Genomic DNA, 16,862 nt, shown 5'->3' with positions numbered 1-16,862 from the left:
TGATGTGAAAAAGGATCCTTAAAAGGCAAGGTGTTATGTGAGGGAGAAAGGTGGGCCTTTCTTCTTCCTCTCTTCCTTTTTAGCTTTGGTATAAGGTTATTATTAGTGAGATACCAAGTTCTTATACTTCTCTAACTTTTTCTTTTAGTTTCTTTTTTCTACATGTACATGCAATCGTGCAACAGGAGAAGACAGGGTAAGAGAAGAGCGGAGAAGAGATATGGAGTTGTAATTAATTAGTAATATGTAGTGTTATGATTATAGTCGTATTAATTAACCCCTACAGGAAAGATATAGTACTGCTACGTCTAGCATAAATACTTCCAAAGGAAATATAATACTTAAAATGTGAAAAATATCTCGAAATACCACTTATGTCAAAAAAAATAAGTAAATAAGTATATTTTCCTAGGAACTAGAGTTCGATATATGTTCAGAATGATGATGATCATCATCATCTTATGCATGATGCATGTTATATGAAGAGGGTGAGAGAGGAGGATGTGGCGTGCTGTGACTGCAAGTTCCAGTACTGTTTGCTCACGCGGACTCATCTTACGTATTGACTTTATGGGCCGTTTAATTTTAGATTATGCATATATATATATATATATATATATCCTTCATAACTGGTTTTAAAAGTTGCAAGCTCTTCCTAATTTCTTACTCAAGCCCACACGAATTTCATAAAGGACTTCCCCGGCCATTGACTTCCAAAGAGTTAAAAACGTGTTCAAGCCATAAGCTAGAATTTTTAATAGATTTCCATGTAATGAGTCATCGCTGGCTTGACTAGGATTTAAGATATGTTTTTTGTTCATCGAAGCATTGGTTTCCTCTTTTCTTGTTTTTAAAATCTTCGAGCATTTATGTCCCTCACATGATAAACCATATAAATATTTCTCCATTTTGAACCATATAGTTATTATATTTCGAGAGCGATTACTGGGCTTCAAATCCATTGAAAGCTACGTACACTGTTAATTTATGACATGACTTCAGCAAGATATATTCCCTCTGAAACCAACCATTGAAAGTCTAATCATGTGGCGTAAGATTAATGTCACTGCCCAACACCAAACAGTGGTGACATTGGAGAACCTTTGGGCAATTATATGTAATGCTCCATGTTACGTCTTTATAAACCCTAAACTGAGTACAGTTCTTCATTTACACTAAAAAAAGGTGTGTCAGGGGTGTGAATTTATGAAGGTAAATTCATGTAAATTAACTCCCTTTTCCTTATCAACAGGATGGGAAAAACAGGAGATTTACAGGTGTGACTTCTGCGACAAAAACTTGACATGGGCAACCATGAAAACTGTTATATCTTGCCACATGCTTTATGGCTCACAGAGATCTTTTTTTCTAAAATAAAGCACGGTAATTGCGAGTGAATTAAGTGTAAGGAATGCTCTATGTGAGCTTCGAATTTTTAGATATGATAAACTTGGTGAAGTTCATCCAAAAGCCTGTTGCAGGCCATGCTTTGGTTTGGGGATGGCTTCTCTCACCACATGATTTTTACCACAGTAAACTTTTGCGTTTTGATTCGCGTCATCAGGTTCAAGAAGCGACCATTTTAAGATGGGATGCCATGTTAGCTCAATTAATGTTTGGAAGATAAGAACTCTGGCATCACATCACGCGGGTGATTTTAGAAAGCAACTGTGTTGATGCGTGTCTTGTGGAGGGTCCTAAGTTTTCTTGGCGTTGAAACTTGCTCTATTGCCAGGGGATATATACATCCCCAATGATGGACAAGCGGGGATTTTTGTTCATATAATTGCGTATGCAACTGTGTTTTAGAAATGATGATTTTTTATGAAGTTTTAACATTTGAAAGTTTCATGTTGAGATTGAGTTTGCCAGATTTATTTAACTTGTATACAAGATTTGAGAACTTGCAAATTTTCAGGAATTTGGGACTACCAAGATCAATTTAAACACTCCTCATTCAATCTTAAGTAGCCATGTAAATTAGATTAATACAATTGAAAACTCTCCAAATTAAAATGCAATTGTGCAATTATTTTTATGTTTCATCTGATTCTTTCACATGATGGACGGCATCAGGCACGGCTCATTGATGGTCCCCAGATGCCCCTAGCTAGCTAGTTGGCACCATGTTTTCTACAGCCAAGTACGTATGGCAGTGAACAAATATGAATATATAAATTCTTGCGTATCTTCTAAGGCAAAACCCCCAGGAAAAAAGAAAAGGAAAAAAATCAGAGAAGGCTTCTTGTTTGACCCGTATTTGTTGCCTATGAACTCGCACCACGGTCTCTCTCTCTCTCTCTCTCTCTCTCTCTCTCTCTCGCTAATAAGCCTCTCTCTCTCTAATAAGCCTCTTCTGTCCCCCATGGTCTCTTTCTCCCTTCTGTCTTCTCTCTTAGCTTCCTCTCTCCCCGCCGTTTGACTGCATTCAACCTTTGAAAACCCTAAGATTTGTCACCACCTCCATCATAATTAATCTCCATCACATTCTATCACCAAACAGAAAAAAAATCAACACCAATATCAAAGGTTTCATAAAATCTACAGGTGTTTACATGCATTAGGATGTACCACCATGCACAGCTTCTTGTGCATGACATTTGCTCCTCTAACCTACTTTTAGGAGACCTCTGACTTACTTTTGGAGTGTAGGTGTTGTGGTGCATCTGTGCATCGTTCACATGCTTATACATGTAACCAGTTTCGATATAAATGCACACTCTAAACTCCTTTATACTTGGAAACCATGTCAACAATAATGTCCCCCCAACCAGGAAGAATCTTAATGTTAAGCACAAGGTGGACTTTGCTTCTATATGTTAATGGGCAAGCACGCTGGCAATGAACTGAAGCAGCCACGAGGGCCAAATCACGAACTCAGTTTTTGCCAATATCGAACTATTTAGTTCATGATTGCTTCTTTTAGAACATTAGATTAAAGGTATGAACTAGACTCATGTAAGCCGATAAATTTTACCAAGAAGCATTTTATATGAACATTACAGCCTACGCACAGAGAGAGAGAGAGAGAGAGAGAGAGAGAGAGAGAGAGAAATCCAGCTGAAAAAGCCAGCATGTGGTCTCCAGATCTCTCATACAGTAACCCTTTCTTTCCTTTTTCTTCTTTCTATTTATTCAAGTAAAATAGTGACAGTGCCTGAAATTTAAAAAAATAAAAAAGGGTGTAAGCTGATGAGATGATGGTTGAACAGTTTCAGTGACATTTACAAAGAAAGGTTGGAGGGACTTGTGGACTATATGGTGATGTGCTGTTGGATGCTAGCTCCTCCTCATTGTGATGAAGGAGCTGACCCCACTTGGGTAGGTTGGTTGCTGTCACAATAAAACCACTACTTCCATGGTCAATGCTTTTTTGCCAGGACGAAACGCAAATTAGCTACAGCAAACACAAACAAATGGTCGTCACGCACACGAGTTGCATGCATCATCAAGTGAAGATGAAGATGGTTATATGTACAGGCCTGTGCATACGCCATTGCACGTGAACAGGTCTATACTCCTTAGAAGTAAGTCAGGGCTCCTCAAAGTGGGTTAGGAAGACACATGTCATGCACGGGGAGCCATTTATGGTGCACCTCCATATACTAACTCACTCATCATCAACCTTTCTCCTAAACATTTACATGGTCACATCCTTCCACTTCCACCTCTCCAATTGCCCATGCTTCTCTCTCTTTTTTGCTCCTCTCACCTCTCATTTACTTGTCCATACATATAAATATATATATATGTATTTATAAATATATGTGTATGTATGTATGTTCATACATGTTATATAAAAGCAATTTTACTCATTTGTCTGACTTAAAATTGCTTTTATATAACATGTATGGACATACATATATACATGAGTATCGTCTACTCATTCAACAGATACTTTCAATCCAATACGTAATTGTAAGTTTGATAAGACACAACCATTCTTGAGAGTTTCAATTTTTTTTTCTCTGTACAGTTTTTGGCGAGGGGGTGGAGAGAGTTGGCTTCGTGGGTTCCCATAACTGAACTACGCAACCATCGATCCCCAAGTAAGTAAGGAGGCCGATCTTTTGACAATCTTGCTAAGAGTGGCTGTCACGTAAGATAAAGTTTGCTCTGACATCATAAATTTTCCTGCATCTCACTAATGGGAAGCTTTTATTCTATGCTTTTGGCAAGAATGGAAGAACTTTTAAGCACGGAGAGAGAGAGATTTGAAAACTGGAAAGAGTGTGGCAGTTGTTAAAAGTGGTCATAAATAGAATACTTCGACAGCTCTTTAACAATCTTCTGATCTCCGAAAAATTAAAAATTTTCTAAATGCGTGGATGATGAAACAAGGTAGAGCCACGAGAACTCAGCAGCTTCTGTTCTGCAACTGCAGCCAACAGGTTGAGTACTCCGGCCGGTTAAATGATTGCCCCGTTCTTCCCGGCATTTAATTTTTGATGGACGGGAGAGTTGATATCCCAACATGCAGCCCGACCATCGGCTCTCCCCTAACAAACATTCGTCTCAAATCTTAGTGAAGCAAGTCCCACCTTGTTGATAACATAGAAAATCATGAAATTTGACCAAAAAATCTACACTGTAACAAAATCTTTTCCTTTTCTTTTTAAATTTCTGCACTCGGCGGAGTCAATCGACTGTGGAAGTCCGATGCCATGTTTCACAAATTTCCTCGCAATTAATCTCGAAGTTTGTGATATTTCACGCGTCTCAAAATCTTGAAAATTTGGGACCCTCTCCTCTTTAATTATCACCTCAGTTGTTCAGAAAACTAGGCGTCATATGACAGCTCCATGGCCATGAGCACTAGACGAGGGTCATCTTTAATTAACAGGCGCTTGATGGGTTGGAAAACGAACAGAACAAGAAGAATACCGGCGCGGCAAAGAAAATCGGAACTGTACATGCATGCGCTTAGACAGAATATTGGAAAAAACTGTGTAGATTCATGCATGATGAAAAGAAATTATTTCACCAATAAATTTTCGGTGTTTGATTTCAAGAATTATTTTTTTCCTGGTCATCAAACGCTCCTTATATCTAAATATGGAGGAAGACGGGTTTAATTAGCCTTCTTGCAATCTCTACTTTTTCATAAAAGATATAATTTAGGCCCAAAAGAAACCTTATCTCAGTTGTTTGAGTAATTGGTTCCTTAGATGTTCATGAGTTGGAGGCCAAAAGATGTTTCAATTCCAGAGTCAGCTGGTAGCTGTAAAGGGATGCATTAATCTACAACCCCCAAGTATCACTTCTTTTCTCAGCAACCCCCAAGTATGCTTCTAACTCAAATAAGTATTAAACGGTATTGAGTGCAATTCTTAGTTCAATTTGGTGAGCAGGAAATTATGAGCTTCTTTTCTTTTCTTTGTGTTTGGAGTCTAAGGCTGTGTGGATGTTTGAGGAGTCTGTGGACCTTAAAGCTCGTATCACACGCAAGGCATAGGGAAGTAGTTTGACCAGTTACGATGGAGGCAATTCTTTTTTAGATGAAGAAGGTTTTGACCACCCACTTCTCAAAAAAGGCAGGACCATTCACCCAACACTTGATCGGGTACATTGCATGCATGTATACCTCAAGATGTTGTTCTCGCCATGCTTTAACTTACATGTCGGCGGTCCATCGTTTGAGGTACAAAAGGTTGGCCTTGAGGATTTGAATTGGAGACTGGTCGCTTGTTAGCTCTATTCAATCGGGTTACACCAACCTCTTTGGGATGAAACAACTCTTCCTTAATTTAAAATTAAAGAATACTAATTCCAAGTCCTACTTTTTTTCCATACACCACAGATGTCTATTTCTTAAGAAACAAAAAAGATTCTGATATTTTCTTGGCGTTCAAGACATGTATTGTTTCCTAAACTGCAATGGCAAGCTTTAGTGTCACCTAAGAACCTGTATCACGTTGACACATGTATCCCTAGAGGGCTCAGAATTAAGTTCTGCATGCTTGTGCGTTACTTCATCTTGGCCAATCGAAATACGGTGGGTGGTGTGTATCTGCATATACTTAGCAAGCTTTTTCTCTTTGGTCAACTAATATAGAAGACAGTTCAATTAATTAGTTATTTTATATGCATCGACCATGTCATCTTAAATACCAAGGAGAGAAAGAGAAGAGAGAGAGAGAGATCTGCAGGTTAGCTGATCCTCGTGGTTAGGAATGTTCAACAAGTTGAACTAGCTCGGTTAAGCTTGACTCGAACTTGGTAAAAAAACTCGAGTAAACTTGATTTCATTTAATTCTAGTACTTGTTTTTGTAATTTCAAAAACTTAAAATGGCTTAATAAAAATGTGAAAATTTTAAGTATAAAATATATATTAAGGGACACGAGCTTAAACAACCGAGTCCGAGCTCAAGATCACCTCATAAAACTCGAGCTCGAGCTCAAACCGAGCTATAAGTGAGGCCTAAGCTCGGCTCGCTCATTGTACATCTCTACTCGTGGCAAGCTACAAAGGTAGCTCTTAACTAGGTGGAATCAGACAGATAGTACATTAAGAAAAGGGAGAATCTCAAGCCCAATCCAGATCATTTGCACTTTTTGAGAGCGTTTGATTACCAAGATCTTAGATCAAAGGGTCTGATTTCAGAAGGACCCCACTTTAAATCTATGTATGGTTCTAACAAACTGTGGACTTGACAACCTTGGATTTAAAATCACCATTGTCCCTTGAAACCACGGATCTCAACTCAGGGGAAGGAGGTCTGAGTTGAAACCCATGGAGTTTAAGATGCAAGCTTTATAAATGTATATAATGTAATATTTGGATCTTCCAAACATATATAGGCCTCTAACAAGAATCTAAATCTTAGAATTTATAAGATCTCATGATTTTATATCACCTTGGATCTGAGATGAAAGGTAATCAAACACACATAGTGCTTCGATCCCTGTCCTTGGAGTTGCAAGACCAAGCAGTTTCTTTTCTGCGGAGGTAGAAATGGGTTTGGCATGATCCGAGGTAGGGGTGGAGCCAATGTAGGGCCTGCAGGTCCCTTTTTAATTTTTTTTTATTTACATTTAAATTTTTAAAAAATTTTACTTGTTATATATAAAAATTTTAAAAAATGATATTTCGACATTTATAACTAAAGTTAAGCTATCATGAACTCAACAGACTATGCAAATACAAAAGGCTCAAATGAGAGTGTGGATTGACCCTTTCTCAGGTCATTCGTTTAGGATTTCCAGTATTCTTAGTGCGCACTAAACCATGCTTTACATAAATCAATAACACAAAAGTACTTTTTGAGTTTTTACATGTTTTATTTAGGTGTACTTCCCTAACCTAGCCAGCCCACATAATATATATTTTATATCTTTTTTATTATAGTTACAAAAAACAAAGGGTGGGCATCAAGCTGGCCCTCGTCGGGCCCAAAGCCCAAGCTCAGCTCAATAGCCCGAGTCCCGACCCGGTTTGATAGCCTGGGTCTCGGCTTGGCCCATATGATAATAAAAAATTATTTTTAGTAATATAAAATATATTTTAATTATAAAATATATATTATTAAGTTTATAAAAATAATAAAAAATATTTTTTATAAATTATTAACGGGTCGAATCGAACAGGACCGACCTGAGCCTGACGCGATAGCCCGTTTTCTCGGCCCGAGCACAGGCCCGACGGGGCTGGGTACTGGGTACCCGGCGGCGGCCCAGCCCGGTACACAGGCTTATAAAAAAAACGAGTTATTTTTGAAAAAAATGCGTTTATGTGTTGAAAAAAGGGAAAAATTCACACGTTGTTTAAAAAAACGGAAAAAAACGAAAAAGACGGGAAAAAAGGCGTTTAAAACACGTTTCTTTCGCGTCCTGGCATAACTTGTAATATGTGGAAAGTTAAAGGGCTTTAAGAGGAAACAGTCGTTAGAAAAAAGAAAAAATCGACTTCACCGGTTGTACCTGAAGTCGAGTTCTTCGGGGAGGGAAGGAGCCAGGCGTTCTAGGGCTTGTGGAGAAGACAAGTTCCGCCGTGGCAGAGAAAGCAACTTCTGCTCATTCAGTCCATTGAGGTAGGCAACAGATTCCATTTCTTGATTTTATTTCTCCTACGGTTTTACCGAAGGCAGCGATCGATTCTTTTCCCCATCTCTCAGTTTCTGCTGTTGCTCTGCTGGGCTTGCAGTTTCCACAAAAGCAGCGTTCTCTCAGTCTCTCTCGATCCTTGTTATGTATATTGCTCTTTGCTGGGTTTTAGTTTCTCACGTTCTTATGCTGACGGTTTACATGTTCGTGCGGATCAAGGGGCTCTAAATGGATTATGCACATTCTGATGAAGCTTGTCCAAATTTTTTTCTGCATATTTTGAATTTCACCGTGATTAATAGGTTGTCACATGGGTGCTGACGACGCTGTAAATTTTCTGCTACACCCAGAAATCAGGTGCATACTGGGTGTGCAGTGGGTGCAGCTGTTAATAATTGATGGTCATTGTGTTTATGTTATATATATAATTATAATATAATATACATGTTTGTAAAATCATAGACAGATTGTCGTATTATTTTTTTTTAATTTTATTTTTTCCCCGATTTTTAAGATTTTTTTAATTTTTTTTTTAAATTTACCACCTTTGTTGCCTTTTTTTTTCAAGCTCACCGTATTATACCCGCCGTTTAAAACTCCAAAATGTTGTTTGTGACTAGATTCTTTACTCTTGTTTCTTTCAACAGAGGCAACATTATACCCGCCGTTTAAATTTCCGTCGCTTTTGACTTTCTGTCACCAAAAATCATCAATACTTCAATGAGGAGATGACAGTGAATTGAGCACAATTTGGGGAAAGTAAAGGAAGAAGACTTGTTGTTCTTTTCCCTTCATGGAGCAAGGGAATCAGAGATCTCTCCTCCTTCGGTTAGCCTCACTCTTTCCTTGCCCTCCTGGTAACCTCTCCCTCTCTCTCCACACACACTGAAAGCAACTTGTTAAAGCTGCAGGGCATGCTAACTCTTGCTTCTTCTTTTTCTTTCTCAGGCTTGAGACTGTCATATGGAACTGCTGGCTTCCGAGCAAATGGTTCATTGCTCAAGTCAACGGTTTTCAGAGTTGGGGTATTGGCAGCACTGAGGTCTTTGAAAACCAGGGCAGCAATTGGTTTGATGATCACTGCCTCTCACAACCCAGCATTGGACAATGGCGTGAAGATAGCAGACCCACATGGGGGAATGATGACCCAAGAGTGGGAGCCCTTTGCTGATGAGCTGGCTAATGCAGATTCCCCCGATTCTGTTGTCCAGGTAGGAAAATGATTCCCCTTTTAGAGTTGGACTCATCTCTCATTATCTCTATGTCACATGGGCACCGGGTGCAGCAAATTTCTAAATACCATCAGTGTGGGCATGGCGAGGGTGTCTATGTATATGTAATACAATGCCTGTAGCATTCTATTTCAATTTTCGTCCATGGAATATACATACTGAGTCTGATTTCAGATTTTACAATTTTACTCATAACATAAATTGGCATTAAACAAGTAGCTGTTACATATCTAGTATTATAAATTTATAACTGTATAATATATTATGTAACATATATAAGACTGATCAACAACACTGGCAATACATATGCGCATTATACATATAAGAGAACTTGTTCACAGATTAAAAAAACGTATAAACAGCAACAACATATTTGACCATATGGCATATGCGGTATATATAAATCTATAAACAGCATATAATATCCAGTATTAAACTGCAAAAATATGCAGTGAAATACTAAAAACAGTATAACAGATGCAGCAAAAAAGAAAAGAAAAGAAAGGAGCATCATTTCTAAAAACATAAAAAGGGACAAAAATGACCTCGACGAGGTTTGGCCGCACCCACACCTGCACTTGCATCCAAGTCGTGTCCACTTGGGTGTGGCTGCTATTTTGGTGAGTCCATGTGGTACAGCATTATCTTGTTACTGGTAAAGCCAATTGACCACATAGTTTGATTCATCATTGTTCATTTGTTTTACTAGATCAGATCTATAAATTTTGATTGTCAACCAGGATAAAATGTACGTAGCCAGATTGCACATTGTTATTCAATTTTTGGCTCAGTAAAAAATAACTTGCTTGCATTGCTTGCCATTTTTGAGTTTGGAGTTTTTTTTCCCAATCTGATGTGTGCCTTTTATTTTTCTGAATAAACAGTTGATATTTGACTTTGTCAAGAAGCAAGATATTCCATTTGGACAAGGACAGACTGGAGAGGTAATTTTGGCAAGAGACACAAGGCCTAGTGGGGAAACTCTTCTTGAAGCTGCTAAACAGGCAAGTTCGATTGCAAAGAAGATGGGGAGAGAAATATTTTGACCTTGGATACATGATTATCTGTTATTTGCTGAGCCATTGTCTATGATAATTAGGGAATTAGTGCTGTTGCTGGTGTGGTTTCCATTGACTTGGGAGTTCTAACAACTCCACAACTTCATTGGATGGTTCGGAACAAGAATAAAGGCCTAAAAGCAACTGAATTTGATTATTTTAGTCAACTTTCGGACTCTTTCAGGTGCGCTTAAGGGGAAAGAAGGAAAAAAAGTATCATCTTATGTTCATAGATGACCTAGATTATCAAAGCGTGTCACAGAAAATGTTACTTCTCAGGATAGTTTCTGTCTATGCATGTACCTTTTAGAATTATTTCGAGCACTTCTTTTAGTTCCCTGGTTCTATTTGAATGCAGAATCTTGATGGATTTGATGCCAGAGGAAGCTGTTGACAGTGCAGTAGATGAGAAATTGGTTGTGGATGGTTCAAATGGTGTGGGTGGTGAAAAACTTAAAGAGTTAAATAAGTTACTATGTGGTCTAGATATCCAGGTAAGGAACTCGGGCAAGGAAGGAGAGGGGCTACTTAACGAAAGAGTTGGTGCTGATTTTGTGCAGAAGGAGAAGGTAGCACCACTGGGGTTCAGCCCCATTGATGTGGAACTGAGGTCTGTTAGTACTTAGTTCAAGTTGAAAAATATGGTCTTATCTTCATCCTGTTATTCCTTTCCTGGTACTAACAATATCAATGGCTTTAAGGTTGCAGGTGTGCAAGCTTGGATGGAGATGCGGATAGAATTGTTTATTTCCATGTTCTACCAACAGGACATATTAGTCTTGTAGATGGCGACAAAATATTGTCCTTATTTGCATTATTTATCAAAGAACAGCTAAATCTCTTGGCTGGCCATCCAGTAAAGCTGGGTGTTGTACAGACTGCGTATGCTAATGGGGCATCTACAGATTATCTGAAAAAGCTTGGCTTAGAGGTTTTGTTTACAAAGACAGGTGTCAAGTATTTGCATGAGAGAGCTTCAGAGTATGACATAGGTATATACTTTGAGGCAAATGGACATGGAACTATTCTGTTCTCAGAAGAATTCTTAAGGTGGCTGGAAGTTAGGAGAAGTGAGCTGGCATCAACAAAAGCAGGTTAGAGACAAGTCTGTTTGACATTTCAAGATAGCTTATGCATTGAATTTTGCATCACAATCCATTTTCTACATTCATTTTCCAGGTTCTGAGGAACAAAAAGCTTCTGAAAGACTGTGGGCAATCAGTTCCTTGGTGAACCAGGCAACAGGAGATGCTTTTAGCGGACTCCTTCTGGTTGAAGTGATTTTACAATACAAAAGATGGTCCGTCAAAAGATGGAATGAACTTTACGAAGATCTGCCCAGTAGGCAGGTTAAGGTTGGTTAAGTTGTTCCCCTTAATCTAATGTGTGTTTCTTCGATGCAAAGTGGATATTGTTTACGGCTTTAACTTGATAAACCATTAGTTGAGAAGGAGCTTCAAGCTGGATCATCGTACATATATCTGCAGAAACATATGACCCGGACTGCCATGAACATGTGGCTAGACCTTTATTAATAGGTATCTGTTTTAGGAGGTTATAGACGCTTCCACTTTGTCACTATGGTAAAAGAAACAAGAAATAGAAAAGCAGAATGTGGTGGTATTCTAAGTCACATGGGTACGGGCTCGGTTCATGTATGGGTACAGAGATGCGGTTACGGATACAGCAACCTAAAAAAATGTGGGTATGGGGGTACGGCAGGATATATATATATATATATATGTATATAAGTAAAATAATACAAAAAAATCAAAATGAAAGCAACATTTAACTAAACAAGTGATTTTAAACAAAAACATTACATGTTAATGAACAATAACTCTCAAAATAGAATGAAAACTAAGCTAAAATTAAATCATGTAAAATTAAGCAGCTTGGTTTGGTTTCGATCTAAAAGTACCCAAGTGTGTCCAAGTACCCTCTTTGGGTATGGGTACGGCGACACGGATATGTGGACCTTATTGAAGTACCCATGTGACTTAGGTGGTATTTCTGAAGTGCCGCCACAAATCTAATCTAGCAACCCAGTCTTATGCTATACATGGAATGGACACCATGTTTAAAAATGGTTCTCAAAGGCAGGATTTTCTGCGAGAATAAATGTCAAGATCTTTATCTGCAAATTTATTCTAATGAAAATCAAATATGTTGTGGAAAATCATTTCACATTTTTCTCCTTTCTGCTTAATTGCATGGTCACTGGCTTTTTGTGGGTCTTTCATGATACTTTCAGATCTTTGTCATTTTAGGTCTTTACAATTTCCGATCTTTATCTTAGCATTTCCGATACTTCTTCAGACCTTCATGATGCTACCTTTTTCTCCTTCCATTTTGTCAAGATTTGATAGCTTCATCTCTATCCAGGGTAGTATGAGATAATTCAATGCCCAATACTGATTTACTTAGTTGCACTACTCTTGCATGTGCCTGTTATTTATATTCCCCGTTTGACTATTTCTGATGCCTGTAAAAGGTGAATTTTTTCTTCTAACATTTAAAGATTGTGCCCTTCAGAAGTCACTACTTCTAGCAGGCTTCTCCTTTCTTTTCTCTTCTTTCTTTGTGTTCGTATAGACTTACATGTGTGTGTATGTGTGTCTATGCACCTCCGACTTCTTCATACTCAGGTAAAGGTGAAAGATAGAAATGCAGTAGTTACTGAGAATGCTGAGACAACAGTTGTCACACCAAAAGGCCTTCAAGAAGCCATCAACTCAGAAATTGGTAAGCAAGCGCCATCTTAGTATGTGAACTTATGAACTCATATTCATCGTATTTTATTCATGGAGGTGGGAAAAAGAAACTTTTGGCAGAGAAGATCACCAGGGGTCTACATGACTCTTTGTTTAGTTGTTAAGCATGTTAGGGCCGGTTATGTTTTTAGTGGCTGCATGTGTTTTGTACTTTGGTGCTTAACTATTCAGCATAAAATCAGATCAGTATGACAATTGCAAATTTGGACTATCTGAAAATGAAAAATCACTTGCATACACTAGGACAAATATATCAAAATATAAGATGGTTTGAGGTGCACAATAGTGCTGGGAACAGTTGGACCACACTGTTATGGTTTGTGATTTGTGTTTACATGCACAAAAATCAAAACCAAGTCTGGTTGCATGTATCTATGTCTAGCAATATAACGTTATAATAAAAAAACTAGAAGCAATAATATTATTATGTTAGGATTAAGTCCTTTACTTTCTGTTTGATGTGTATCTGTTATGATCTGATACAGTTATGATGTTGTTGAGCTATAAAATAAAATTTTATTGTTAATGTCATATGTATATGATCCTGCTATTTCATAAATAGATTTGTTGTTAAGTTTTTTTAATGTATTAAAGCTGTAATTCAATAAGATCTCCATATGATATGAGTATTCTTTATCGATTCTAAATATTTGGGCATAATTTCTAGTAAACTGAAATGGGATTGAACAAGACGCGATCAAATTAATATATTAAAACAAACTATATATTACATAAAAAGGAAGCCCATGGTTTATGCATCACCCCTCTCTCTCTCTCTCTCTCTCAATTTTTGTATCTAGGGGACTTCTTGTCCCCAAATTTTGATATACATTCCGATTTTATCGGCTCTCTCTCTCTCTCTCTCTTTATGATGCATAAACCATGGGTTTTTTTTTTATGTAATATGTGGGTTGTTCTAATATATTAATCATGGGCAGATTCCAGTGGTCTAGGAGTATAATATTAAAACTTCAAGATCCTTAGGATATGCATTTCAATATTGTTTTCACCATTTACTCAGTCAGTGTGCAGTCCCCATGCAGTTTGGAGTGAAAAAATGCATCTGTGGACATAGCATATGTATGTGTTTGTTTGTGGGTTCTCACGGCAATCACATGGTCTTCGGTGTGTCTTTGTTCCTTGTACTGAGAGACTCTTATATACAAAACTGTTCTCTTTTTTTTTTTGGTTTTTTTTTTTTCCTTTTGCACTACTCAGTGAAAAACTGCAAACTAGATGAAGTCCTGAACACTTAATTGTCTATTCACATGGATCCACGACAGACCAGTCCTTTGATATTCTTTCTTCATTTGAATCCACAGTTTAAATGTTGGATGCAATTTGAATTAATGTAGCACCTCGTGTCTTTTTTTTAAGAAATTTGCAGCAATTTGAAATTACTCAATAACGTCATTTTGTTTCCATCTTACGATATTCATTTCCATGGTTGTTGTATGCGTCCAGCTAAGTACACTCAAGGGCGATCATTTGTGCGTCCTTCTGGAACAGAAGATGTGATACGTGTTTATGCAGAAGCATCCACACAAGATGCTGCTGACTCGTTAGCACAGTCAGTTGCCAACCACGTTGACTTCTTTCTTGGTTGTGGCTGCACCACCTCTAAAGTAAGTATACTTTGGGTAATTCACAAACCATTTAATGTTACATGCATGCACAGTTAAAAAGAACTGGGAAGAATGAGAAACATGAGGGCACTGATTCCTCTCTATAAGGCGGTAGCTTCATAATGAGTTCTTGTTTGCAGTGTCTAGTATAGCATTTAGGTTGGCGAAAGGTATATCCATTGCTCTAAATTTTGGACAAGTTTTGCGTATTAAGCAACAGAAAAGCCATGTGTATTCTTGACAATGTTTTCTTTACCTTATAATCATGTATTGTCTTACTTGGACTTGTTGTCAGCTATGTTATCCAAAGCTTGCCTAGGTCCCCTTCACAGGTCACCTACATTAGCTGTTCTTAGATGACTTACCACTGGAAAATGCCTAGAATATTGTAGGACGTCTAGATTTTCCTAGATGCTCAAGAGCCTAGATTTTGTTCTCCATGATGGCCTAAGTTTTTGTTTCGTTATTGTTTGTGTCATTCATAGATAGACTTTTGCATTTTCTTCTTCTGTTTTTGTCCAATATTTTCTTTTTGCTTTTTGTTGTTGCATGTGATTTTGTGTTAATGAGAGTTGGAAAAAACTGGACCATTTGGGTAATGGACAAAACCAGGCCCATTAAAATTAATTATTAAAGTTTTTTTCTTTGCAATCTAAACTTATAGATATGATCTTAAGAGTGATTTAGTGGGAAGCATATATTAATTAGTTATTTTTTTACTTTAATAATACTTATTTAATAATAAAAAAATGAACCGACTCTTATGACATCAAAATTTTGATAGAAAAGATCAATATTTTACAAAAGTAACTTGAACTAAATTTTATTTATATAAAATTAGTATTTATAAACATATTAGGAGGTTCACGATTTGTTCAAATACTTTTTAATACAAATTTAAGAGGTCTGGTTTTTATCCCTTACCCAAGTGGTCTGGAATTTACCAAATATATATATATATATATATATATATATATAAAAGAGAGAGAGAGAGAGAAACAGGCATATCCTTGCCATTTGGGTCAGGGACAACAGCCAAACCACTTAAATTCTTGTTAAAACTCAATATATGTTTCATATAAAATGACTCTTAAAATCATATAGATTGCAGAAAAATGTGTTAATAATCTATTTTAAGGGGTTTAGTTTCTGCCCCTGACCTAAGTGATTTGGGGTGGGTGGGTATGTGTGTATATATATATATGTATGTATGTATGTACATATAAAAGCAAATAAGCACATATCCTGATTATTTGCATTAATGAAATATACATTACTAAATAAAAGTACCAAAAAGTACAAAATATTATTTTTTTGCTGCGTCCAAATCATGTCCCACACTTGCGTCTGTATCCAGCCACGTGAGCACAGGTGCGGCACCCTTCCAAGTATGTTCCTTTTGACATAGGTCCCCATTCATTGCCTAGGCTTCGCCTAGTGCTTTCCAAAATGTTGATTATTGGTTATAACTTATAACTAAGCTATCATGTTTTCTCAAAGGACTTGCGTACTACCACTGTATGGTAGCTATGAAGCCGTCATCTAATGTTGCTGCAGAATTGGGTTCTTGTCAATTATTTTGGTGGTATTATGTTTCAAAGCTTCTTGCATCACATTTAAATGAGTTATTTCATCTTTAAGGCCATGTTTGTTTAACTGCTCCAAGCCACTGCCCTTCAGTCATTGCAGAGCTTCACTATTTATATAAATAGTGGGTCCCACAGGACAGGGAAGAGATTGGAGGGGAAACAAACATGCCCTAAAATTTGCAGTTTATCCTGTTGTAATCTCTCGATGATGATCCTCCTACCTCTTTTTTTTTTGGCAGCATTGATGGAGTTCTAAAATTCATCAAGGTAGACTTTATCATTGAAGAACTCCGGAATATTTGTGTGGTGCCTGGGCACCAAATGAACCTTCTAGAAAACGATTTGATTCATCAGGTGGCTTGTTTCGGCATTTTTGGTGGTAGTTCTAATTTTTTTGTTTTATATTCAAAATTTAATGTTTTCAGTCAGTAGGCAATAATCGGTACTTGAGTCTCAAAAGTTGAGCTCGTCAACTTTTAAAAGTTGAGTGACAATTTGTAATTTGCCAAAATTTATGCACAAATTTGTGACTTTTTATTA

General features: G+C 37.3%; 1 protein-coding gene across 1 annotated transcript; it reads left to right on the top strand.

Annotated features, from left to right (window-relative positions):
* Nucleotides 1-7,896: 7,896 nt before the first annotated feature.
* LOC116247063 (phosphoacetylglucosamine mutase) lies at nt 7,897-16,862 on the top strand. Its single transcript, XM_031619013.2, has 11 exons — nt 7,897-8,031; nt 8,692-8,901; nt 8,993-9,255; nt 10,161-10,280; nt 10,376-10,518; nt 10,693-10,944; nt 11,043-11,428; nt 11,514-11,689; nt 12,983-13,079; nt 14,573-14,733; nt 16,562-16,862. Exons 2-11 carry the CDS (start codon nt 8,838-8,840, stop codon nt 16,565-16,567), a joined length of 1,668 nt encoding a protein of 555 aa, XP_031474873.1. The 5' UTR covers nt 7,897-8,031; nt 8,692-8,837; the 3' UTR covers nt 16,568-16,862.

The sequence above is a fragment of the Nymphaea colorata genome, chromosome 2 (assembly GCF_008831285.2).
Source record: "Nymphaea colorata isolate Beijing-Zhang1983 chromosome 2, ASM883128v2, whole genome shotgun sequence".
Taxonomy (NCBI): domain Eukaryota; kingdom Viridiplantae; phylum Streptophyta; class Magnoliopsida; order Nymphaeales; family Nymphaeaceae; genus Nymphaea; species Nymphaea colorata.
Note: the sequence above shows the minus strand (reverse complement) of the source record. Positions and strands in the feature narration are given on the sequence as shown.

Excerpts from the sequence above, each read along its gene's own strand:
- LOC116247063 (XM_031619013.2), top strand. The coding sequence starts at position 8,838 with ATGGAGCAAGGGAATCAGAGATCTCTCCTCCTTCGGTTAGCCTCACTC. Across the intron at positions 8,902-8,992 it reads ACTCTTTCCTTGCCCTCCTG|GCTTGAGACTGTCATATGGA; the intron begins GTAACCTCTCCC and ends TTTCTTTCTCAG. Across the intron at positions 10,519-10,692 it reads CAACTTTCGGACTCTTTCAG|AATCTTGATGGATTTGATGC; the intron begins GTGCGCTTAAGG and ends ATTTGAATGCAG.